This window comes from Crinia signifera, chromosome 8 (genome assembly GCF_055691185.1).
Source record: "Crinia signifera chromosome 8, ASM5569118v1, whole genome shotgun sequence".
NCBI lineage: Eukaryota > Metazoa > Chordata > Amphibia > Anura > Myobatrachidae > Crinia > Crinia signifera.
Genome location: NC_139224.1, coordinates 143882726 through 143910689, shown reverse-complemented (window position 1 = coordinate 143910689; position 27964 = coordinate 143882726). Strand labels below are relative to the sequence as shown.

The following is a 27964-nucleotide window of genomic DNA, read 5'->3' as shown; positions in this document are numbered from 1 at the left end:
TACACGGACAGATCTCCTTCTAGACACCGATAACTGGCGTACAACAGAGCGTACGCCACCGTATACGGGCGGCTTTCGTCCGTTTTCACACCACATCTTACGGCTATCTGAGCGTTGACCACCGTGTACGGACGGGTCTCGCCTGTTTTCAATGGAAAACTCAGCGTATGTCACCGGTCGTGAGAGTTAGCGTACGTCCGTGCACGCTGGCATACCCTTCACATATATGGCCCTCATAATCTAGCCTTTCAACTATGATTAAGACAATTAAATGATATATTGTAATTGTTATTCAATTATTGTTTTCTATTACCTCAATTGTCTACCTTTATGAACAGCCTAATAAAAATACATTTTAACTAAATAGTGGCCATGGCCTTAAAACATTGCTGAAACATCCTTGTAGCTGTTAGATGTGGTTTATGTATTTTTATCATAAATACAAAAACTATGTTTGTATTAGAGTGAAAAGGTTGACACATGTCGACTTGTGTAGATTGAGTGTGCTGCTGCTTAAAGTATATGAAAACACTTACTAAATGTGTGTAAATGGTTTCCAAATAACTACCTTGGCCAGTGGTGCAAGTAGAATTTTTTTCTTGGTGGTACTGAGAGGCTCCACCAAAAATGGGCGTGGCCATGTGTCATGAGGGGGGCGTTGTCACACAAAGCTAGAGGAGTGACTAAATGACAATAGTGGCATGGCATCAGGAGACAGGGAATGAGAAACAGGGAATGGCTGGGGTGGGTTGGCTCTTGCTTGGGGGAGAGCCGGGCAGCTTGTGCTTACAATTGTGGAGCCTGCTCTTCATGCTGTCGGTGCCACTGATGCCTGTCAGTGTGACATGCTAAATCAGCAGTAGCCGGAAGCTGCATACAGCACCAATCATAACGCTGGGTGGGCGTGCTGCGGATGCATTATATTTAGACTTAAAATAAAAATAGAATTGACAGTGGGTCAGGGGGTAAGTGGTACTGCGTACCTGCAACATATTTCTTACAGGTACTCCGTACCACACAGTACCCCCTTACTTGCAACACTGACCTTGGCATATATAAGCAGGTCTTAAAAAGAATATTAACTAAAATTAAACCAACCTTTACATGTAGAGAAGTGTATAAACATATGCTTCCAATGTGTTTGAGTGCTGTGTGTGGTTTGCAGGTAGTGAAATAATGGTTTTGACTTAATAGGCTGCTGCATTGCTTATTACATTCAGGTGTATGTGTTTGAGTAGTAATCAGCGTTAATTAGCAGACTCAGGCGTCCGCTCTCATGCGTTATCTGTAGGGGTGGTATGGAGGTGGCGGCCGCCTGTTTTGTGTCCGAAATGCACGGTGCTTTCGCCGATCGAGCGGTAGTAGCACCGTACATTTTTTGTGCACACCCCCGTGTACGCCCATGTTTACGCCCAGTTTCCCTCATTATTTCGGCCGCTCCCCTCAACACGACCATATGCCGCCCACAATGACCGTACTCTTGCGGACAAGTTTTTTCGCACGGAAAGACCCGTCCGTGAGCGTTGTGGAGTCATCGCGCCTGCGCATTGCGGAAGGTACGCATGCGCAGATCAAAAAAAATCCAGGAACGTACGTTTACGGCCCAGCCGCCCGAACCAGAATAACCCCCTCTGTGAGGTGAGACAGTGTCGGTGAGAGGTGCCACGCTTCCGTAGACATCTTCTGTTTAAGACCAGGGTTATATGTGGTGACGCGAGGGTGAGTATGGCAGGTGTTGGGCTGCACAGAGTGACCACTGATGTCGTGCCATGGCACAGACGGGGCACAGGACCGCGTCCTGGCAGTCTGCTGCCTGGCAATAATACAAAACAAAAAAGAAATGCATAATCTGGTTCATCCCAAAATCCTGGGACTAGAAACTCCAATCCTGGGATTCACGCCCCAACAATTTTGGGGATTAGTTTATCCATATGGGAGTGCTTGTACAGTATATTGATACATGCCTATCAAGAATATTTAATTTTTTTGCACTCAATGCACAATATAAATGTACAATACTACAAGCCTAATTCCACATCTATTAGGACACATAAAAAAACTTTTCCAGTTAGGTTCTGAAATCACAAACACACACACACAGACCCACATAGACCAAGAGGGCACTGATAGTAACTAGGTCACAAACGCATTTTACCACTCTCAGGAAAGCTTTAAAAAAACAACAATCCTGCAGCATTACCGCCGATGGCAACATCCTCCCTCGTCTGATCATGCTTGGATGAGGGAGGGGGTCATTAACGATGCTTGGGAGCGTGCTTCGCTAATGATGCACAGCGTACACACTGGACATATTGTTCACAATATCGTTCAGAAAGCCCTTCGTGAACGATACTGTGACCAATATCGTCTAGTGTGTATAACAGATGATGACAGCGTGCGTACCATATGCTTTGTCCTCAATACCGAGAAGCTGTCCTGCTACGGGATGGACATAATAAAACACAGATAACAGTACAGGACACAGCAGGGACAAACAGCTTCAAGGCAGAAAGAGAATCAGTGCAGTGTGTGTCCTTGTACTGCGTCAAGGAAACCCTTCCCAGCGTGCTTTATGGAAGGACACTGTGCATTTGTAGCCGTGCTTGCAGAGTAACTTTGTGTATCATATACCTAGCCAGCTATAATAAACACTTAAAAAGCACGTTATGTCAAGATCAAATAATAAAACAAGACATGCTACAAAAGAGTGTTTCACCAGGAGAAAAAAAAAAGTTTAAAATAAAATAAAGAACTAATTAAAAAAATTTTTTTTAAAAATCTCCCGAATCACCGTCTTACGCAAAGGATTTATTATTAAGAAAAATCCAGATACGGTATAGATGATAGACAATGTCTATGTTGACAGACACTAGGTCGACCACTAATGGTCGACAGGGACTTGGTCGACACCAAAAAAAGGGTAGACCTTCGGTTGAGACTGCCAAAAGGTTGACCCAAGCTTATGGTCGACATTGGCAAAGTCGACAGTGAAAAGGTCGACATGAGTTCATTATTTGTTTGTGTGTCTATGTAATCGTACGTCGACATGGACACCGTATATATATGTACCGCTTGGATAGTAAACACCTTTTTTCTGAAATAACGCATGGAAAAACTCATGTCAACTTTTTGACTGTCGACCTTGCTTATGTCGATAGGCTTGTTTCAATCTTTTGTCAATCTAGTGACTGTTGACCTAGACATTGTCTATCCACTGACTGCATACCAAAAAATACATATGTAATAACTGGCAAAACCAGGTAGCTCTAGAAGTCACACACTGGCATAGAAACACTCACTACACGAGCAACACAATAATGAGTCTACAGCAGTGGTGTCAAACTCATGGCGCACCAGCTGTTGTGGAACTATACATCCCAGCATGCCCTGCCACAGATTTTATATAATGGATTGCTAAAACTGTTGAAGGGCATACTGGGACATATAGTTCTACTGGAAGGTCATGAGTTTGACAGCACTGGTCTACAGTAACGTGTTCATTTTAGGTTTTTCTTCATTTTCCCATGAATAATGACTATTCGGCCTGATTCAGACCCTGCGTATTCACAGACAGAGATTATGGAATGGTTATGGATCTTCTTTTCTATGCTGGTCGTATGCAGGGTGATTGACAGGCAGCCGGCCTTTGGGGGTGGCACTCGGCTGTTTCATGGGAGTGTCAGGGCAAAATACCCGCGTGGACAGCCATTTAAAGGAAGGATCTCTGATGTCAGCTCCACCCATCCCCGATCTGCCTGTTCATAGCCACTGAGTAAGTCCAGGGCTACTCAACCGGTGCAAGTGGGGGAATCATTCGTTGGTGAGTCTGCTGTGAACGGATTAGCTTATTTTCGTTGGTCTGCAATATTCTTGCAGCCCATTCGCAGTCTTGCACTGAGGCGGGTTTTCAGTCTGGCAGGGCAGCGGCTATGTGATCGTAGGGCTCTGGTTTTTAGAAACTCTGCGGCGATCAGGTCTGAATTACGCCCATTGTGTATCCAATAGAATGTATATTGTTATTCAGTTATCGGCAAATCACCGACTGGTATGCACATTAATGAGGCTCTGGGGTGTTGGCATTTTGGTGTAAATACTGAACGGTTAGTTCTTTCCAATTTGACCACGTGTACAGAGTGGTCACGGATATTAACGACAGGCGACGCGTTCAGTGTTAGCATCTCCAGGTTAGTAGTGTCCCGCGCAGGGTTCATGTGGCAGTATAACGGCCGCTGCTGGCTTCCGCCTGGCATAGTGCTGTAGTATTGAAGGTGTGGGGAACAGATTCACCAGCAAGGCTTTTCTGTGTGCACAGCTGCAGGTTGGCACGTTATTACCAAAAGGAAATTACACTATCATTTATTTGTTGAACTTTATTTCATTTTAAATTTATTTATTTATTAATATTAACCCCTTAAAGTTACCCAATACTGGCCTGTCGGCTCCTTACACACGTATCTCTGCAGGGTTCATGTTTATATGCCATGACTGCAGTGGCGCCATACTAATGCAGTGCCGTCATCATAAGAAAAACTCCCCCTCGCTCCCCATACCCTGTATCACCCCTGCTGTCACTGTGGGCGCATAGGACCAAAACTGCTTTATCCAGACACCACTCTGAAAACTGCAATGAGCAGGTTGTGATGTTCTAATGTGCAAGTGTCTGTTATCATAGAGGAGGAAGCGATTGCCATATTGGTGTCTGACTGGGCATGTAAGGAGATAAGTGTAGCCACAGGATGTCTCTTTGTAATACACTTACATATAAAGTCACAGTGATTGGCAATAGTACCAATAATATTAGCGAAACAGCACATATCACTTATTTTATCCCATAAAATGTCATAAAAAATAGAAAAATACATATAATTCCTTATTTAATCAAATAAACCATCAAGTTGTAGCTCCACAGCAGTCAAGCCATCCATAGTGACATGTTGTTCAATGAGTCTATATTAGGCTGCCTGGTGGAACTACAGGTACCAGCAGCTGGCTGCAACATAAGAGGTAGATGTAAGGTGTTTTACCTTGATATTGCAGGCCTGTTCCATCAGCCTCCGAGCATTCTCCTCGGCTCGGTAACGTTTTGGCAGCTGGACCCGGAAAAACTTTAACGCCCCTTCAAAGTCAGCTTGCAGGAGGTCTTCCTTGGAAGTCTTTTAGAGAAAACAAAGATGCAAAGTTAAAAGCGTCTCTTATTTAGCATGTACCGGCACATTCAGTCCAGGAAACAAGAAGTATTTGTATCATTAGTGGGCGACAATGTACTGCCTTTACATGGCTTCCTGGCAAACCAATGTTACAAGATTGCAATTAGCAATAAACAAAAATATTTGTAAAGGCGCTGCCCACATTACTTTGCTGGACTAGAGTACTTTGTAAGCATGCAAAGACTTAAGGTCCATACTCACTGGGCGGCTTTCCCTCTGCCCGGCGCGGTCAGCGTTGGGCAGACGGCTTTGCATAGTGCAGAGCTATGCAAAGCCGTTTACAAAGCCCCTTATCTGCTGGTAATACCAGCAGATGAACGGCTTTCCCGGCGATGATGCGGGAGTGCGCATCACCGCGCTGTACACACTGGGCGGCTTTGAGTTGAAAGCCGCTCAAAACACGAAGTTTGACAGGCGTTCAGCTCAAAATCGCCCAGTGTGTATGGGCCTTAAGGCAACAGGTAATTTGCATGTATGATTTAGAACTCCTCAAAACAAGGGTTCCTACCAATGAACAAGGTCAGACCGTAACACACACACACACACACACACACCGTGAATGTATAGGCTATTGGTTTTTAGACTACAACATGGCTACCACCATTGTCTTTTGAGAGACCACCTTAAGAGCTCTGGTGAGTTTATTTAAATGGGGTCATTCAATTAGTCTGGAGCTGTGTAGTAGCCAAATTGGATGATGCTTATATGCACAAACTGACAAAATAGTGGTCATTTTTGCTTGTTAGTAATTAAGAGCATTGAAAACAATTTATCTGGAACAAAACCTCAGGGATTATTGAGCCAACACCTTTGCGACATTCTTAGAGAGCAGTACACAGGATCACACCTCACCAGAGTGAGACAGGTCTTCTGGAATTTATTGAATCTGTATAGAATTTATCAGAGTTTATCTACTTGTTTTATCCCTAAGAGGCGTTTAAGAGGACCATGCTCCAGCCTCCACGGGAAAATGTACTAACACCAATAATAGAACTAGTAAAGATTCTCTATCGAAATGGAGGTCCCTCCATAAATACATAACCCTTTAGAATAATAGGACCCAAGAAATCCTCTATTCCAGGTACTTTCCTTATCTGAAGATCCTATAATCAAAGCTCTCTGAATGTATTCATTTTGTGAAAATACACCTAAATAATTTTTATCGGCAAATCCCTGATGAAGTCCCATAAAAGGACGAAACGCGTTGGGTTCTCCCATTTGCTTGTTCTATATATCATATGCTACAACTCAGAACTAGAACTCATCACCCTCTCTAATCACTTCCTCACCCACACTCAGAGAACTGTCCTTGGTAAAGGCTTCTCCTTCTCAACCACCAAAAGTTTTAACAGATTTCAGTGGAAAAACTTGAACCGCTTTGGATGAAAACTACTCCTTACAAAGGACGATCCACTATACAGTATATGAAGCAAACCCCTGAAGCAATAAGCACCAACTACCGTCCCTAACAAGATCCTAGGAGATGATTTTTTAATTAATATCTTTTTTGAATACTAATTTTGGTTTCTGGTCCTAATTTTACCAATGCTAATAGTTACAGTTTAAACTACTCTGTAAATATGTACAAGTGCGCTGAGAAGGAGCATTTCTTGTTTGTGACTCATCCCGGTACTTGTGAATTATCCGGGCTGCCGATTTTGTCCTTAAGTTTAGTTAACTTAAGGACACCCGACCGACGCGATGCCCGCGATTTACACCCAAATCGCGGGCATCGCGTCGGTCGTGGCCGTTATAAGGGGCCGCGACGTGATGCCCGCGATTTCCCATAGACAGTCATGTTAAAAGACACGATGGACCCGATTTCCCATAGACAGTAATGTTAATGTTAAAATAAAATAACAATGTGAAATTGGCCAATATGGCCATTTCACATTGGATATGTTTTAAAAAAAAATGTTTCATGGCCCCGTTAACGCCACCCCGCTATTGACGCCAACCCGAAGCGTGGCGAGCGCAGCGAGCCCGCGAGGGGCGGCGGTACGCGTCCTCCGACCTTTTCATACCCCAACTATCCACGTCGGCGTGGAGTTGAGAATAGAAAGTGTGGCGAGCGCAGCGAGCCACCGAGCCCGAAGCGTGGCGAGCGCAGCGAGCCCCGCGAGGGGACGCGGATACCTTTACAGGTATCCGCGTCCCCTCGCGGGCTTCACAGGTGTCCGCGTCCGCTCGCCACACTTCGGGCACGGTGGCTCGCTGCGCTCGCCACACTTTCTATTCTCAACTCCACGCCGACGTGGATAGTAGGGTATGAAAAGGTCGGAGGACGCTTACCGCCGCCGCTCGCCACGCTTCGGGTTGGCGTCAATAGCGGGGTGGCGTTAATGGGGCCATGAAACATTTTTTTTTAAAACATATCCAATGTGAAATGGCCATATTGGCCAATTTCACATTGTCATTTTATTTTAACATTGCTGTCTATGGGAAATCGGGTCCATCGCGTCTTTTAACATTACTGTCTATGGGAAATCGGGTCCATCACGTCTTTTAACATTACTGTCTATGGGAAATCGTGGGCATCGCGTCGGTCGCGTCGCGGCCCCTTATAATGGCCACGACCGACGCGATGCCCACGATTTTTCGGGCGCGATTAAAAAATCGGCAGCCCGGATAATTCACAAGTACCCTCATCCCCTGAGTATGTGGGTAGCAGTTAATTTACTGACTGATGTTTAATTGACGGTCATTATACCGACACCCATTGGATGACAATAAAAATTCCAACACAGTCAATATACAGACATTCATTATGCCGAAATGTTCAATTGGCCGACATAGTCAAAATGCTGACATGTCAACATGAGTTTTCAAGCAAATTTTAGCCCCAAAAAAGACTTGTTCATACTTTACCATCCCAATAGACCTGGAGGGGGAATAATAGTGTGCCACGTTGACATACAGTAGACACTAAAAAAAAGCCTAGTGAGAAATCATACTAAGGCCGAGTACGTTGTTATGTGTGCACCAACAACATACTGCATGTGACTTATTTCCACTAGGAACTGAGGTTTCCCTGCTGCTGGGGCTTGGGCAAGCCCTTATTGGAGTTGAGCTACACTAGTCTGATTGTGTGTCTCCAAAACACTGCCATCTGCTGGCAGCGAGTGAAACTACATCTCTTTCTCTCTTGCACATGCACAAACACATAGGCAGTCACAAGGTAGCAGACTAGCTTTCGAAGCATTTATGGCTACAATTTCCTCACCTCTGAGGTGAAGTACTGCCAGTGACCACTAGAGGCCTCTGGAAGGATCAAATTACTCCTTAAAAGAAAGTGATAGCAAAATGATTTGTTTCAAACTCGCTGGATATGGAAAGAGGGAACTGGGAAGACCAGGGGCAAACGCAGGATTTTCAGAAGGGGGTTTCCAGAGGGGCGGGGCGGAGCAAAGCATGGAGATGGACACTTAGGTGACCCAGTATATGCCAAGTCAGTTAAAGTATTAAAGATAGACCAAATGTATATAAATAATAATAATAATAATAATAATAATAATAATTAACAAAAAAAACACACACACACACAGGGGCGTCAACAGCAGTGTATACCCCTGGGCATAGCAATGTATTGGGGCCCCTACTGATCCTCCAGTGGTAGGGGTGGGGGAAGCTTTGATGTCCCGCGGGTGGAAGGGGGTATTTTATCAACCGCTCAGCATGTAGGGCCTGGATCAGTAATTTCCACTAATTACCCCTTTACTGCACAGATGGTGGGAGATGGGGTGGGAGAAGGGGCATTGGGCTGAATGAAGGGGCCCTGATACATAACTTCCAGGGTGGTAGAGGATGTTTAATATGCAGAGGAGGGGTGTATAGTGGAGTGGACTCATTATTCATAAATTTCTGGTGGACAGCTTACTTGACTGCAGATATCTAAAGTTCCCAGAAATATATTTCTTAGATTTTAATGGAATTAAAAACTAGAGAATCCCACCTACCAAATAATAATGGGGACTAGGGGATCAGAGTTCAGGAGGCAGAGCAGAGCAATCTGCCAACGAGTATATAAAACTACATACCAGGTGTGTGGAGCTGGAGCAGTAACCAGCTGCTGGAAGGCTGATATCTCTGGTTGTGGGAACAGTAGAGACAATCTACTAGTGTCCCTCAAAGGGGAGAGTCCCAGCTTTTGGAATATACCCTCAGAAAAACTCTAAAGGCCCCCATACACTAGCCGATTTTGGTCAGATTTCAGCCAGATCAGTCGGATCTGGCCGAAATCGGACCAAAATCGGCTAGTTTTGATGTCCCCTCAGATCCGATGCGCGGTCCCGTGCGCATCGGATCTGCGTCGGGTGGTCGGACCTGCTGCACGTCCGACCACCCGACTTGGGACCTAGTGGGGCGGCGCGGCGGTGGAGGGAGCAGGGGGGGCTGGGGACGCGGCGCGGCTGCGGGGGACACAGGCGGCATAGAGCCGGGCAGGGGAAGCCGGCCGGGAGCTGTCAGTAATGAATAAAAAAAAAAAAAGCCCATACAATGAATGGGCGGCCTGTGATTGGCTGAGCGCTCTCTCAGCCAGTCAGCAATTGGCTGAGAGAGCGCTCAGCAGCCAATCACAGGCTGCCCATTCATTGTATGGGCTTTTTTTTTTTTTATTCATTACTGACAGCTCCCGGCCGGCTCCCCCTGCCCGGCTCTATGCCGCCTGTGTCCCCCGCAGCGTCCCCAGCCCCCCCTGCTCCCTCTACCGCCTCGCACAGACGCTGTCCCCCGCAGCGTCCCCAGCAGCGGGGGACACAGACGTGTCCCCCGCAGCGTCCCCAGCCCCCCCTGCTCACTCTACCGCCTCGCACAGACGCTGTCCCCCGCAGCGTCCCCAGCAGCGGGGGACACAGACGTGTCGCCCGCAGCGTCCCCAGCCCCCCTGCTCCCACCTCTGTAGCCCCCCCCCCTGCTCCCCGGGTTTTTTACATGTGATAAATCGCGACGATTTATCACATGTAAAAAATGGCACATCAAGTGCCAATCTAATCAAGCTCCCCCGGGGAGCAGCCGGGGAAGTTCAGGGGGAAGTCGGGGGCGACTTGTCCTAAGGACAAGTCGCCCTAGTGTATGGGGGCCTTAAGTCAGACAGAACCTGAAATATCTGACTGGGAAGAGCAATTAACAGGCTTGGATGGGGACCACTGCTTTGAAGTCAGATATCTCCGGTTCCCAAGGGCCAATTTTTTAAATTCTTGTACCCATGGAAAGAGGGGACTCTCAGCTTTCAGCCTAGGGCACTTAGACTTCTGGGGGGGTTTCTGGGTACTCAGAAACCCCCCCTGCGTGCGCTACTGAAGACAGAGCTTGAAGGTAGGAGCAGATAGGGACTTATGGGCCATACACACAGGGCAGTAACAGACCCTGTTACTAAGCGAACGGTCAAGATTGCTTAGAAATGAATCACGGATCACTCCATTTGTATGGGCAACAGCGACACACAGTACCGCACGTCACTATTGCCTGAATAGATTTATAGTGCAATTGAGAACACTGGCCATGACCGATCGCTAACCACACATTGCTGGTGCAGCGCTGTGTGCTGAGTGGCCTGTGCTGGTGCAGCGCTGTGTGCTGAGTGGCCTGTGCTGGTGCAGCGCTGTGTGCTGAGTGGCCTGTGCCTAACTAGATTGCTCAGCACACTGCTCCCGTCGCCCAGTGTGCACGCCGTCATTTTGACGGGCTTTTAACTAGTTATTAATAAATATATTCTTGTGGACTGGATACAGACTATTGAGTATTTTCTTTTTAATGATTTGTTATGTTTATAGCATTTATAAAGTACAAGACAGTCTGCAAATGATCAGGTATTATTTACATTATGTAGCTGGTGACGGTCTCACTTTCTAATGTTCTATCTCACAGAAACCGGAGCGATCCCTAACAATTCCAAACTCTCCAATGCAGACAATGTCTTAATGCTCTTCTTCCATACGTAAAAATGGAAAACTTCTGACATCCAGCAAGCAAAAGAGAACGACACATTCAGCCATCACAATGTATACACAGAAGATTCTGTACTGTTACACATAGTATAGGAATGAATACCACCAGCTTACGTATGCTAAAGTTGCAGTTGCGTAACCGAAGAAAGGTGCGATGTGCCAAGACAGACTGATGCTATGGGGATCTCTGCATTAACACAGTGACACTGGTCAGCACCAAAGCCACTGGACAGCCACCCTTTATAAAAGGAACTGGAGTTTGCTTTCGATTTGGAAACAGGGACTATTCACGTTTAAAGGGACCGCAGCGGTCATATTCTAAGAATGACAGCTTTTCAGAGCAGCAGATAAAGAGACTTAATTAAATTCCAATTAGCTACAGACACCTTGAACCTATGATCTGTAACCCCTAGGCATCACTTGTCCCAGTAACTGTCTCATGCATTCCCATGAGTGAATACATGATTTATGACCACATGACCCTGGGGGTGTAACAGTTGGACAGGACACACAGGTGACACAGCTGGGCCAGGGGCACGCAGAAGAGTGGACAGATAAACATATGACGAAGTCATGCAGGGTAAACACATGCAGACACAGCATCTCCCCACACCCCCCACCCCGGGCAAGAATGACGATGCAACAAGTCTCTCACCGCCAGCAGTCGGGGCACAAACAAACGATGCCCCATGCCCAGGAGCTCCAGGACGCGACAGGCGTACTCGTTGACAAAGTTGCTCTTCTCATCCTGAATGTCCTGTGACTTTTTCACAGGAGGTGGAAGCTTGGGGGTAGGCGAAGCGAATGGTATTCTCTCCTCCATAGGGGTCTTAAGAAAAACAATCCCAATCTACTAAGACGAAGATGGAAAGAAAGCAAAACGGTCTGGTGGTGCATGAGTGTCAGTGCCTGGCATCTAGTGCATGGTAATGCCAGTCTGCCTCGCTGCACATGGAAGTCATCCTTAGGAGGAACACAGGCAGACATCCATTACGGATGTGAATTATAATGTGTATATATTATATTCTATGCATGCACACAACAAAACAAAGGCACAACTAATCCAACTAATCTAGAAAAAAACAGCAGCAGCAGCATGTGTGAGAGGGGAGACTGATGGGGAGGACCAGCAGAGAATGCAGGGGAAACAGCCGGGCCCAGCTGCTGTATGTGTGTGCTTGGCTGGAGCTGCAGGAACCAGCGATGAGATCACTGCATCCACAGGAGCTGCTGCTACAGCCTCTCATCATGAATCAGTAATGAAGGAGGGAGGAGAAGGGAGGTGAATGAGCAAGGAAGGAAGGAAGGAGTATGCTTCTAAAGGATGCTGTAATCAGAAACCAATAGAAATGGCCCAATTCTCCATCTCTATCCCCTAACACTCCAATCCTTTTACATACAGTACATATAAATATATATATATATATACACACACACACACACACATATATATACACACATTACATATATATATATATATATATATATTTTTTTTTATGACAGTTCGGTATGATTATTTTATAGAAAGCTGGATTAAATGAACAGGAGCAAGCTCCATTTCATAGTGCACGCAACCCTCAGTGCAATCTCCCTGATTAGTTTAAGGTCACCGTTATTCATAGCTCTGTGTCCATGAACAAAAGAGATTAACTGCACACACAGGCTGATATTTACATCCACTGTGCTGGGATTGCTCTTTCTTCAGATGACTTGAGGTTGGGCTGGAAAGTACCAGGTATATCCCTGACACACATATAGCATAACAAATATGTCATGGATATGTTAAGCAATAGCAGCCTCTAGTGGCAGACACTGGAATTGCAATCTTGAAAAACAATTACCATATATACTCGAGTATAAGCCTACTTTTTCAGAACATTTTTTATGCTGAAAAAACCCCCCTCGGCTTATACTCGAGTGAGAGTCCCACTTGAGTCAATAAGTTTTCCCAGTTTTTTGTTGTAAAATTAGGTGCCTCGGCTTATAATCGGGTCGACTTATACTCGAGTATATACGGTACTTTCCAGTCTTGCGATCATGGGGACTAGTCATGGTCAAGGGTTGATCATGACCCAATAAGTAAAAATTCAACCCACTACAAGTTGATGCAATGATTGCTTAAACACTGGAACAATTCAATGTTGCACCAGTGGGGGGGTGGGGGGGGAGAGAGCTGCTCTAGGGCTCATCTACATTTGGATATAAGTCATTTTAAAAGATTCCTCCCAGATGTAGCAGTACACACCCACGCTTCTAGATGCTACTTTTACAATCTCTTTTCACAATCTCTCCATATATGGAATCAGACACGCCCCTTGGGTGGAGCATGACACGCCCCCTCAATAGGGTGCTTTGCAAAATTCTACTACCAGCTATAATCTCCCTGAAACTAGCCCATTCTCCCTGGCCAATCAGTAGACTGGCTTATACACAAATCTCCAGGTGATTCCTGTCTGCAGTGGCAGCAGGCGCAGGACTCCAGAGAGGAAGGAGCAGGGCTTTTGGAACCAGAACCACACCATGACCCTAAAAAGGAAACTAGGTGTCTGCATGTACACCACAAAACTCAGGGCATGATGCAGAGTTGATCGCAAATTCTTTCTCTAATGGACAAAACCATGCTGCACTGCAGGTGGGGCAGATGTATCATGTGCAAAGAGAGTTAGATTTGGGGAGAGTTATTTTGTTTTGTGCAGGGCAAATACTGGCTGCTTATTTTTACACTGCAATTTACATTTCACATCGAACGCTTTCTGCACATGTTACATCTGCCCCACCTGCAGTGCACATCTCTACTGTGAGAAAGTGTCTGCATTAGTGATCAACTCTGAATAAGGCCCTTTATTCACACACATTTCTAGTTAAGCTGGATACACACCTACAGATTTGTCTGTTCAATCAATCTGGTGGTAGCAAAAATCTGGTACTGTATGGTGGATTCAGTATGAAATCCCGGCAGTCGGTATCCCTGCGTTCAAAATCCCGACCACCAAAATCCCGACAAGGGGGGGACGTGGATCGCGCCCCCCCCCCCCTTGCGGGCTCGCTGCGCTCGCCACGCAGCGGGCCCGGTGCCTCGCTACGCTCGGAACACTAATTTATTCTCCCTCCAGGGGTGTCGTGGATACCCACGGAGGGAGAAAGTGTCGGGATTTCGGTGGTTGGGATTCTGAACGCCGGGATCCCGACCGCCGGGATTTTAACTGCATCCCTGTATGGTAGCATATAAGAATCAAATATTTGCACCCTAGTGACCCAGGATTTTAACCAGGACTCAAGCAGGGTTCTTAGCTGGTAAAACACAGGTAACGAGCTGTGGAAACGGCCCTTGCCCATGTTTTTTGACCTGAGGAGAAGCTGGCCGTTGCGCAGGTGCATCCCACTGTCCGGCAGAGAAAAACATTTTTGAACACAAAAATCCCCGGAAATAATAGCGGATAGCTTCTGGCCTTGGGAAGATAATGAATACAGTACATAAGATCAGTACTAATATATGAGGAACGGCGGCTGTCCATAGAAACATCTGTTCCTTATAGTCTTGTGGTGATTAAAGAAAACATTTGCTTCAGCAATTAGCTAGTTAATGGACTGTGTAAGTTTCTGTGTTTGACAAATGAATGTATCCGGCAATACCGAGTTTCATAGAATGGAAATCATTGTAAAACTGGGTTGGGATCAGTTGGTCTACTAATGACCTGTCGAACTAATGTCCTTTCAACCTAGAACCATGTCGATCTTTTCCCATGTCGACCTAATGACTGTCGACCATCATGCTGTAGACCAAATGACCGCATCCCGTAAAACTTCATATACCTAGAAACAAGATTACTTTCCCCGTGCCTCTTCAACTACACGTCCCAGCAGGTCCTGACATTGTGATACATTTTACAAACACTTTAAAAGTAACCACTGACGGTACTATACATTCAGTAACATATAATACACACAGCCCCTGTGCTAGAATAGGGTCAGCGGGATACGTCATTAGCTCCACAAGCATTAGGTCGACATGGGTCTAGTTCGACAGGTCATTAGTTCGACACAAGCATTAGGTCGACATGGGTTTTTTCACTGTTTTTTTGAGCCGACATGTGCCGACAGGCGGTATTTCATGCCCTACCATCCACTAGGGTGTGGTGGGAGAATAAAATAGTGTGCCGAACATAGCAAGGCACCGTGCCTGAAGCATTGCGATTGCAGCGAGCCGTGCGCGGGGACGCCGTGCTACGTTTCAGTGTCCATGTCGACTGTGAAAAACCCCATGTCGACCTTTTGACTGTCGACCATGTCCATGTCGACCTAATGACATGTTGACTTTTCTCTTGTAGACCTAATGATCCATACCCAGTTCGCCACACTGCTCTTGACTGGGGGACTTACTCCTTCAGAGTGAGGGGATAGTAAGGTAACAGGTCTAATCGCTAAGAAAATGACCCTACATCGCTGTGTGTGTGTAGAGGCCATAGCGATAGCGGTGTGCGGCTTCGTGTGTTGCTATCGCTGGTAGAATAAGAATGAACAGGGACCATAACTCTAGTCATCACCAGTGTTCTCTCACCGGAGAACACCAGTGCTCACAGCTCGCCCAGCGCACAGCACATCACTGTGTGTGTGTGTGTGTGTGTGTGTGTGTGTGTTTGTGCTGAGCATCGCTCTGCATACTCTCTCTGTGTGTAGGCCCCGTTACAACTCAGTCAGACAAATCTGTTACTGGGATGGAAAGCGCAGGACCAGGCCAGAACCACGCTGTGAATCCTGTTGTAGGTTACTGAAACATGGGACTAATTAAAAGAAATACTTAAAAAAAATACTATATTCATTCCAAATACCCATAAACTGTATACTCTAGGTAGGCACAGCGTATCTGATTTGCATATGAATACAATAGAAGGTACTTATGTAATATCTGGGCTCCCGTTTTTCTTATGAGACAGCGTCCCCTTGCGGGGCTCGCTGCGCTCGCCACGCTTCGGGCACGGTGGCTCGCTGCGCTCGCCACACTATATAAAATCAACTCCATGCGTAGTTGGATAGTAGGGGTATGAAAAAATGGGGTGCATTTAACATGGGAGCCCAGATAATACATAAGTACCCAATAGAATCTACCTTGTGTATTTTGTATGTGTTAGTGCAAGTCAGCTCCTGCGAAGCAATACCACCAAAGAGAGGGAAATACTGGAAGCCATTAATCGCTCTCCCGCACGTCATTAACGATGTTACTTACATTCGGGATGCCGGTTGACAATCTCAGACAGGATGCCGGCGTCGGTACACTGAACGCCGGCATACTGACCACATCCTAAGCAGAATGATTGTTTGAACATCACAAGTAAATCAATCAGCAGGCTATAGGCTATATACTAAACAAAAGAAACTTAAATGTAAATAATTAATATGAAAATGTAGCTACTGTATGTATTGAACAAATGCAACGTGTCCGCTACTAAAGTGTTGATGCTGCACAGATTTGTAATAAACTCGTCTTCATCCTAGAGACATTAATATAGACAGTCAGAGATGGCGCTCAGCTCAGTCCACTGAGACTACCAAGGTTGGAGACTTATTAAGGGACTACTGTTCCGATTCACGGTCATATCTGTGCCCTGGAGCTTCTCTAATGAAATCATGGGGCTGGGAGTACTCAGAGACAAACGCTCATGCAATCCAAAATTGCTGGAATCATTTTCTAATGGCAGGAAAATTGTCTGAGCCATATAAGGCAGCAGGAAATCAAATGAATGGTCCTGTAGTAATTTTATTTGCTCCATTGAGAGTTAAATGTGAATCAGCTGCTTTAGCATTGAGATTTATTAATGCAATAGGAAGCAGGAACTTCTGTATACTACACACCAGCAGCATTAAATAAGAGAGGCGCAGCAGTTTCCCTCAGAGGTAATCAGAGGTCAGGTTGCCAGGAGACTGGATCAGATACAAAATGGCTGCCTTGAGCGAAGTAATTTAAATGGGAATCTAAGATATTTACTTCTTGAATGTAAGAAAGCTAACAGGGGTGTCCCCACACCTTTGCTCTTAGAGCGCCAAATAGCCTTGCGACTTAGCCGCGCCATGCGACATTTGTTTTTCTTAACTGTCTCTTATTTATACCACGGAAATGACAATACCACATTGCTAGCGTTCACGGACTACTGAGGCTTGCAGTACTTATACATCGGTGTGCGACTATGTACCGTATATATAAATGTATGTATAAAGGTTCCTGAGAGTACGAGAGTCCACACCTATTCCACCTGCCACATTCTGTTACACGTAATCTGTAACTTTACTTCATACTATTTCCATTGTGACACCTAGTGTCCCTGGTACACTGGGCCTTATTCTAGTTCACTCTTTCTGACAAAATCCTTCTTAGATGGACAAAACCATGTGCACGGCAGGTGGGGCAGATGTTACTTGTGCAGAGAGAATTAGAATTGGGTGGGGTTTCACTTCAAAGTGAGATCTATATTGCAGTGTAAAAATAAAGCAGCCAGTATTTACCCTGCTAGGTGTATGATGTCAGAGAAGTAACATTACATATATAGAGAAGCAAGTCAGATCCAATCAGAGGTGAAACACATGCGGTTGGGCGCTTCTCATCTGATTTATTCGTCCTGATGCATCATAATCCGGTGAAATCGGGTAAAACGCACGTGTGTATGGGGGCCGTAACAGTGAGAAAGTTCTATACAGAGGAAGGTAAAAGTCATCATATAACGCTAGTCCCTCTTCAAACATAATATTGAGATCGCTGCAGAATTTGTGGACTTTAATCGTTCTTTGGTGCCATCCTCAACCAGCACAGGCTTACCTTGCCATATTGGCAATAAGGTTTAATAAGGTTTTCCAATTCAAGCAGACTGACACATTCCCAGCAATTCCTATTAGGCTGCATTACAATAAATGACAACCCCCCATGTTAACCTGGCAGGAGGTTGCAAGTGTAATCTCCAGATGTTATAAATCAATGCTATTTAGTGTTACTGCCGATATGCAAGAGCTTCATGCGATACAAATGGTAACTGACAGCGGGTAAAAATCTCCATCAATTCCGTATCACTTCCCACACGGCAAGACATCCAGGCTGAAGGAACCAGTGAAAACAGAAGTCTCTGATCTTCCGGTGTAAATGTATTACTTAGCAGCCAGACACTCAGAAGGGGGTGATCCTCCTCGGCAAAAAGGCATCTACAAGTAAACCAGCCTGACATGAGCTGAAGGCAATCCAAAATAAACTGTGGGGGTATAGGCTTTGCTGCAGTAACCTAAATATATCCCCTTTGCAAGAGTGACCACACTTCCCTAGAAAAGGCAGTCACCTTATTGTAACAGGACGTTCGGATAAGAAACTGCGGGGCTGATTCGGAGATGCATGCAAATACATTCGTAGCTGAATCATTGTACACAAAAACTGCGCTAAAATATTCATATGTCGCAGCTGCCTGGATTTGTACTGAGACGACCACCGGTGGCTTTGCAATCCCAGCAGCTGCATACAAAGATGTAGCATCGGTTGCAGATTACCCGACTATCGAAGTTCGTTTGCTCCCATGCACTGCCAGATTATCATTCCAGGGGTGGCGGCCTGGACTACACCCACCCAGCTACTCATTGGGACGTGCTACAATCTGATACCTCAGTTTGGGGTGTACTCAATCCCGGGTCACGACTGTCGGTACCCTGGCCTGTTCTCTGCCCTCTCCCCTGTTATTTGGTGGAAACAGCCGCTGTTCTTCGAGAAACAGCCGTGATCTCGACAATCCACGGTCGTTCTCGGCAAAACCAGCCTGACTGTTTTTAAAGACAGGTCCATTCTGCCGAAATGCCTCTTCAATGCTGCCAGGAAAGACAGCATTGAATAGGCATCCATCACTATTTCCCCCATTGGAAATTCTCTTTTAACACTTATGCAGCATACACAGGGGGGAATGTAGCCCTATTTCTAAGCGATTTGACTAGATCAGGGGTCAGGGAACTTTGTTACCTTTTACCCCAATATATATTTAGATACGCCAACGTTACCCCTTGATTTGAAAGGAAGGAAATCATATAATTGTAATATTATTTATTTATTATTTATTATCAGTTTCTTATATAGCGCAGGATATTCCGTTGCGCTTTACAAAAGGAGACACACTGTAATACACACTGTACCCGCAGAAATTGATATATACTGGTATACACAGCCTAGCACCAATTGATGATGATGATTACCATGTATGGCTGTGTGTGGTACATACATGGTAATAATCATCATCATCATCAATGGCTGCCAGGCTGTGTGTGGTATAGCCATTGATAATGTGATGCCCAGGCAACTATTAGTGTCAGTATTACAATATGATATAGTGACAGTCTGTGAAAATGTTTTCCCCTAGACTAGAGATGGGTATACCTTGACAGGAGGCTATAACCAGGCAAAGAAACTCGGCGCCGCAGTGGGAGTACATACTGCACGCTGCCGAGATGGTGCAGCAACTAGTCGACTCTACTGAAGAAGTGTGCGGACTTGGAGGCGGGGCCTGGGGCATAACACAGCGAAGCGTGTTATACACAAGGGCTTGATGCACTGCACTGCATCAGGTCCTTGTATACTACAGTACTGTAACACACAGCCAGGCATGCATATGGAATTTATATATAGATTCTATGGCCCTTATTCAGATCTGATCGCAGTACAAATTTGTTCTCAAAATGGGCAAAACCATATGCACTGCAGGTGGGGCAGATGTAACATGCATAGAGAGAGTTAGATTTGTGTGAGTTATTTTCTTTCTGCACTGGCCACATTATTTTTACACTGCAATTTAGATTTCAGTTTCAACACACCCCACCCAAATTTAACGCTCTATCTGCACATGTTACATCTGCCCCATCCGTTACCCCATTTGGGGAAATTTACCCCTGTTCCCTGACACTGTAGTGACTAGATCGCTTAGAAATTAAGCACAGATCATTCTGTGTGTAAGGAATTGAGGGTAAAATGTGCCTTTTTGCAGATGACACAAAGGTATGCAACAGGGTAGACACACCAGGAGGGGTAAAACAAATGATTGATGATCTAGGTAGATTAGAGGAATGGTCAAGAGCATGGCAACTACAGTTTAATGCCAAAAAATGCAAAATCATGCACTTAGGTCTCAAAAATCCAAAGACTAAATATAGTATAAATGGCACTATAATGGAAACTACTGAGGAAGAGATGGATCTAGGTGTCACTATTTCAGGGGACGTAAAGGCAGGTAGGCAATGTAACAAAGCAATGAAGAAGGCAAGTCAGATGCTTGGTTGCATAGGGAGAGGTATCAGCAGTAGAAAGAAAGAAGTAATAATGCCACTGTATAGGTCATTGGTACGACCTTATCTAGAATACTGTGTTCAGTTCTGGAGGCCATATCTCCAGATGGATATAAATACATTAGAGACTGTACAAAGAAGGGCAACTAAAATGGTGCATGGCCTACATCACAAAACGTACCAGGAAAGACTAAAATACCTTAATATGTATACTTTAGAGCAGAGAAGGGAAAGGGGGGTCATGATAGAAACTTTCAAATATATCAAGGGCTTTAACAAGGTCCAGGTGGGAGACATTCTTCACAGGAAGAGGAGCAACAGGACACGGACTGAAACTAAAGGGAGTAAGATTCAGGGGAAATTTGAGGAAGAATTACTTCACAGAAAGAGTAGTAGATAAGTGGAATAGCCTCCCATCAGAGGTGGTAGAGGCAAATACAGTAGTGCAATTTAAACATGCTTGGGAAAGGCATATTGATATCCTTACAAATAAATAAGGATCAAATATGGTTTGAGGTAATGTGTTTAAAAAAGGGGCAGACTAGATGGGCCAAGTGGTTCTTATCTGCCTTCAAGTTTATTGTTTCTATGTTTAAACCCCCCAGCAACAGCGATGTGTGGTCCTGGGTTAGATTTATAATGCATGCAGTATATATCTAGTCAACGCCAGTGTTCTTTTACCAGAGAACACTGGCTGTGCCAGATCGCTCAGCACACATCACTAATGCATCGCATGTGTGCCAAGCGATCCGTGCTACACTACTTTGCTTAGCACGGAGGCTCCGCCACCCTGTGTACAGGGGCGGATCCAGGATAAAATGACAGGGGGGGCACCATGATAAAAGAGGGTTTAGGTGGGGGAGGGGCGTTGTTAGTGGTGCCAGTGTACCTGCTAAGAGAGCGGGAGAGAGGGTGGGAATGGGATTAAAAATAGGCCCTGGCATTTAAAGTACGCAGGCCAACCATGGCGACAAAAGTGAAGGATGTAGTTGTGCGCGCGCTATGACTGTCGTTATAGCTGATAATTGGACCCTGACCAACTCTTAGACTGTTCACTTGCAACATCTTGGAATGGAATCTTGCATATTGGATAGTTTTGAATGAAAATACAATTTTTCCTAAAAGTTTCATGCAGAAGAACTATGAAGATGGACTTCTCAGTGCCATATTCATGTTGACGAACTATTGAATGTCTAGGAGTGGCCTTTTGTTAGAAAAACCTAAGAGATATTTTCAGAGTTACAATTAAAATGGGTCCGGGACTCTCATCTGGTTTTTGAACTACAAGTAGATAAGAATAAAACCCCATCTTTCTCTGCCAATTGGGTACAGGTATAAATAGCCCTGAATCTTGAAGCCCTTTTATGCCCTGTTTTAACTCTACAGATTTCTGTTTTTTGTTCAGTCACTTTGTTGCAAAAAATCTATTTGGCGTTAGACCCGTGATGTTGCTACCATAACCTTGTTTCATCGCGTCCGTTACCCACGTGTCTGTGGGAGACTGGGAGACCTCTTCTACTGATCCATGGACGACAGTAGATGGGCACCCTACTGCAAAATCGCTAGGTGTATGATCTCACGGTCACACAGAGCTATCTTTGAGCTTCGATGTCTGTTTCCCTTTGTTCTTCCTCTAAACTGTCTTAGGCTGTTTACCTCTATATCAGAGACAACTGGAAAACTGACCCTTGCCACACAAGAGATTGTGAGATGCTTATATTATTATTATTATATTTTTTTAAAGTCGTTGTCTGTAACTACACCATCAACTCTACACAGTTTCGGGCTGTTGGAAGCATCTTATCTGTCAGAGTGACACTAGACTACTTAACATTGATTTTAAAATAAATAAAAGCAAGTAAGAAAAGTTATTGACACAAAAGGCAATCACTGATTTGGCATTTGTATTTAAAAATATGGAAAACACAGAGCACAAGATAAGGTTAGGTCACCCGCTATGCACTGCTAATATAACTGCAGAATAGGATGTGCAAGGAACTGCTTTGTTATTTTTGATTATTTCTTTTTAATAATCAATTATTTCTGAGTGCAGGAACCGGAGGCACTGCGGGGAGAGAGAGAGCAGATACTGAACAGGAGGCCAGCGGACACTGTGTCTGTCACTGCTAGGATTGTGTCACCCGGTAATATAATGTACCCCCCCCCAGTGTTAGAATATGCTATGGCAGCACTCTTCTAAAGATAACCACAATTATTTTTTATGGTTTTATTTCTATAGTGCCATCAAATTATTTAGTCCTGTACACAAAAAATTAACGGTCTCTGACTCATTGTATCTTTTTGTTTGTACCAGTAAAACCTTCATTTTTGTTGGGCTGTCACCTAGTCCCGCTCGGTTCCATAACTCTATTTCAGTGCCACGCACACACTGAGACCGTTACTCAGAACAAAGATTTCAAAAAGTAAATACTTAAGTTTTTGAAACAATCAGTGGGCTGAGCTTAACTACCTGGTGAGAGGATAGAATTAGATCAGTATGCTAATCCCTCCAGCACCCACCTGCGACGTCGCGCCCATCCAGGGCAATCCAATGCCTGACTCAGGAGTCCGGTACTTGTTTCCTAGAACGGCGCCCACTAAGCTATTTGCGTAAAACCTCTTTTTAGGATCTATACAATCATATTATTGTATTCCTAATATAATGGCATCGCACACCCTATAAAATCGCATGCGATCGCATGCAATTTTGCGGGAGGTGCGATGCATTGAGATGCGATACAGTGGGGTACAGAGAGCATTGAAAAAATTGCATTCAAAAATTGCATTGCATGCCACTATAATGGACCATGCAATGCGATTTGCCTACGTTAGCGTACGTAGGAAATCTGGGTGCCATTCTAGGAAACTACCAAGAGTCCTTATCAGTCAGCAGCCAATTTAACTTTCTGAACTGTGCAGCATAAACTAGAGCACCTGGAGCATAACATGAGGAGAAAGTACAAACACCACTCGCAGGTCCACAACTGTTCTGGGCACCGGCAGCAAACACTAGCTAAAGCGGGATAATTCTATATCTAACCTGCAGCTGTTACTGTGGAACGTGGTATGTAGAAATATATCATATGTAGAAATATCGCAGAGAATGTACATTGGGCCCAATTGACAACTTTGATATTGCCACATGGCAATTATCGGCAGACTGGGGATGTGTCGCAGCCGGTACCTTGCGATGCCGCTGGCGGTTGAGGAATCGGTCTCAGGTGTAAATTTACTAAGATGGGATGTTGCCCATAGCAACCAATCAGATTCAATCTGATTGGTTGCTATGGCAACATCTCATCTTCAATAGAACACCCATCTTAGTAAATTTACCAGAAGAGACAGTTTGAGGGATGTAATGGAGTGCGTCTGCAAAAACTCAGGCACGGCACAACCACTTTCAGGGTGCTTCTCAGCTCCCGACTGCAAATAACATGGCGGGCAGCTTACATCCGGTGATTACCTCATTACCAAGAGAACTCCCAGTGTTTTCTCATGGGAATGACCATAAAACGCTGGGCGTTCCCATATGGTAATAGGGCTGTCCGCTGCCCCTCTCCATCCCCCCCACCCGCTGTCCTGCGTGCGTGCACCCAGCGATCCCACTATTCGCAGTGGGTGCACGCACATGCGCAGAAATGCACACGGCCTGACCATCAGTCGGGCTGCAAGCGTATTCAATCAGAATACCCTCATCTATCCGGAACCTCTGTAGTTCTCCTGCCACCAATGCAGGATCTAGCATTTTTGCTTTCCTGACACCTTGAATGGATGAAAGTGGCAGCCATCTTTCTAGTGGTTTCCAATTTTTTTTCCTGCACCCCTAGGTCAAAAGTTTCTTATTGAGAAATTCAGGAAATATTAGTAAATGAAGTAAAGGTTGTCTACCGGTCCTCCATACAGGTATGTGGTGATGGACAGGGTATTGCTTGTATTTATCCACATATTTTAGGATTGGCAGCCATTAGTACTAGTCCTGCCTATCACATGGACTATAAATAATTTGATGTGGTTCTGGACCACGAACCCCAGCACTTCATATGACAACCACTGATCTATTGCATTTTCTAGTCACACAAATATCATATACATTTCTGAAGTGCTCAAGTTCAATATTTTTCACCCAGCCATAGCAGGGGCCGTGTTCATAGACATCAAACTCAGGTCAGTCCTCCGGCTAAGGTGAGTGGGACTTTACAGCTAATTTATGCAGGTGGCCAATGCCTAATGCCACAATGACAATCAACACTAGTAAATGATAACAAATAACTATAAGATAAGTAACATACCTTTAGAAGAGCCAGTGCCACCTGGAAGATGATAGTCAAACCCTGTGGAGAATGAGAGACAGTGGATTTATTATCAGAATAAAGCTTTGTTACTACATACTGTATATGCTATGGTTACATACTAGATAAACAGCTTTTTCAGAGAACTAACCCTGACTACAAAACTGTAACGTAGCGGTCTTAGAAATATTACCTGTCTATTGAAACAAAAAAACACATTTTCTGCATAATAATAATGTGTTGTTTTTGTTTCCCACTTTCATTTCTATGGTTTTATAAATGATCTACCTTCCTATAAAGGACTCTACAGAAAGGGTAGTGGATCGGTGGAATAGCCACCCATCAGGAGGTAGTAGCTAAGCTAGTACAGCCATTTAAACTTGCTTGGGATAGACATAAGAATATTACCAAACGGTCAAAAAGGGGAAGACTTGATGGGCCAAGAGGTTCTGATCTGCCGTTAGTTTCTATATACAGTATCTATGTAATCTCTATGTGTGATCAGAGCAGGATGTCCCCTAGATTCACCTCAATGCCATCTCAGCTAATTTGGGAAAGTGCTTGTGATTGGCAGAGAGGCAAAAGGGTTTCCCATTAAATTTAAAGTCATTTTGCAGCAGGGCTCTACGTGGAGCTATTTGTGTTATCGTTTTATTTTACTTTGATTCTATTTGTCTTTTTACAAAGATTTCAATAATAAAAGCAGAAAACATCCAGTGGATTTTTAGGAGACCTTCAGTAGATTGCAAGCAGTAGACTTCCAGTGTATTACAAGTAAAAAAATCTCCTGGAGATAACCCACACATTATAAATGGAAGGCTTCTCATAGATTGCAAGCAGAAGTCTTGACGTGGCTTGCAAGCAGAAGGCTTCCCGTGGCTTGCAAGCAAAAGGCTTCCCGTGGCTTGCAAGCAGGAGGCTTCTCCTGGATTGCAAGCAGGCGGCTTCTCCTGGATTGCAAGCAGGCGGCTTCTCCTGGATTGCAAGCAGGCGGCTTCCCCTGGATTGCAAGCAGGCGGCTTCCCGTGGATTGCAAGCAGGCGGCTTCCCGTGGATTGCAAGCAGGCGGCTTCCCGTGGATTGCAAGCAGGCGGCTTCCCGTGGATTGCAAGCAGGCGGCTTCCCGTGGATTGCAAGCAGGCGGCTTCCCGTGGATTGCAAGCAAGAGGCTTCCCGTGGATTGCAAGCAAGAGGCTTCCCGTGGATTGCAAGCAAGAGGCTTCCCGTGGATTGCAAGCAAGAGGCTTCCCGTGGATTGCAAGCAGGCGGCTTCCCGTGGATTGCAAGCAGGCGGCTTCCCGTGGATTGCAAGCAGGCGGCTTCCAATGGATTGCAAGCAGGCGGCTTCCAATAGATTGCAAGCAGAAGATTTCCAAGCGGTTTCTGTGAATTGCAAGCAGAAGATTTCCTGCGGTTGAAAGCTGAAGGATTTTCGTGGATTGAAAGCAATGGATTACAAGGAGAAGACTTCCAGTAGAGTGCAAGGAGAAGATTTCCAGTGGAGTCTCTCCACTAGTGCCTAAACTTGTCAACTTCCCCTCCTTCCGTGGTGGTATCCTGACCGCTGGGATGCTGCATCCCAAGTAGCACCTATACGTTTGTATCTTCACCTATTTCTCTAACGAGTGTAAGCTTGCAAGCAACCCCTCCCCTCTTTTATTTTATAACTGTTGCTCCAATTGCAAAGTGCAACATAAAATGCAGCGCTATATAAGACGCAGTTTATAAATAACAACAGAATATAAAATGTGTATGTAAAAACTATCAATTTACAGTACATGTGCTCACATGTGGATTGCACATGTGTTTTTAAACACAAAACACAATATCAGTGGGAAAAGGTTCTAGCAGTTAATAAACCTCAACTCAAGTTTTGTATGACTCTTGGTCCCTATATTGATATTGTTTTTATATCCCCACAAGGTGGCAGCAATGCAACACCTTTAGCCTCAAGTTACATCAGCGCTGATGGAAAGAATGCAGGACAAGGTGTGTCACATTGACAGTTCAGTGATCTAAGTAATTAATCTGCACAGCTGAGAACATGTTGACTTTCGGCAAATGTAGAGGATCTTTGCCTCCATGGTAACTCTTATCAAATGGACCTACCATTCCTATACTAAGTAAGGCAAAGATCCAATTGCTGTAACCCCAGCACTGCTAGGGTTATACAACTGTGAGATTTTCATGGTGCACAACAGGAACAGGTACAATGGGTGTAACCACCCATATTTATTGCAATGCCAGTTTGCCTTGGATCTGGACACTGCATCTGAAGCAGAATTAACTTGCTGCTCAGGCTATGGGATCACATAACAAGCCATGATGACCACTGAGGACTGACAGTGTGACCATCTGTCTAATAAATGCATTGGTCTAGATCAGAGGTAGCCAACTCCAGTCCTCGAGAGCTACCAAAAGTTCATGTTATCCAGACCACCCCAAAGTGGGTCCCAACCTTCTCAGCTTGGGGTCGTGACCATCAGGCTGATGACTTTTCTAATCTCAATCAGTGATTCCAGGAGTCTGAAAAATCTGTTGAATTGTCTGTTACTTCAGGCTCCTCCCATCACTCTGTGCCTCCACAATGCTGCCATGTATGTGCTGTCTGCTGACTACACATGTGATGTGATGGGTCATGGTATATTAGACTCCTCCCATCATTCTGTGTCTCCACAATGCTGCCATGTGTGTGCTGTCTGCTGACTACACATGTGATGTGATGACCTTCTGCAGTAACTTGCTGGGGTCCTGTCATTATTTTTATTGTCTGATGGGGTCCCAGAGCAAAATAGTTTGAGGACCCCTGGACTAAGTAAAGCAAATGTTTACAAACATCAGCACCACAATATTGTTTTCAAACTGTAATAATAATAGAAGTGCAGGACATATAAATAGCACTAAGCTCTAAGTGGAGCTGATATAAATAGCACCATCCACATGAAGTAGCTGCTAATACATGAAATGAATGTACTATAGACCGACTTACACTGGTTATCTAATTACAGCTGTCAGAGTGTCCACAATCATCCGTGTGAAAGTGGATGATAGTGTAATGTGAGTGAGCGAATCCCGACAGGCGCAGGCTCTGCTATGGCTGCTGTGTAAAGAGTTCATTTATTCCCATCTTGGAGTGTACTTGTGTGGCAATGGCAATTATGTAGCCCACATATCAGGGCCGGTGCTAGGGTGTCCGGTGCCCTCCTGCAAACCATAAATTTTGCGC

At 44.9% G+C, this 27964-nt stretch overlaps 1 protein-coding gene across 4 annotated transcripts in view; it reads right to left on the bottom strand.

Annotated features, from left to right (window-relative positions):
* RABGAP1L (RAB GTPase activating protein 1 like) overlaps nucleotides 1-27964 on the bottom strand; it is a 419353-nt gene that overhangs the window by 50171 nt on the left and 341218 nt on the right. For 3 of the 4 annotated variants that reach the window (XM_083157293.1, XM_083157294.1, XM_083157292.1), the window contains 2 exons: nucleotides 24739-24780; nucleotides 5025-5153 (listed from right to left, as the gene is read on the bottom strand). In XM_083157293.1, the coding sequence (XP_083013419.1) occupies nucleotides 5025-5153; nucleotides 24739-24780 (171 nt within the window). Of the gene's footprint in view, nucleotides 1-5024; nucleotides 5154-11810; nucleotides 12415-24738; nucleotides 24781-27964 lie in introns of those variants that run through there. The other variant, XM_083157295.1, reaches the window with a different exon arrangement.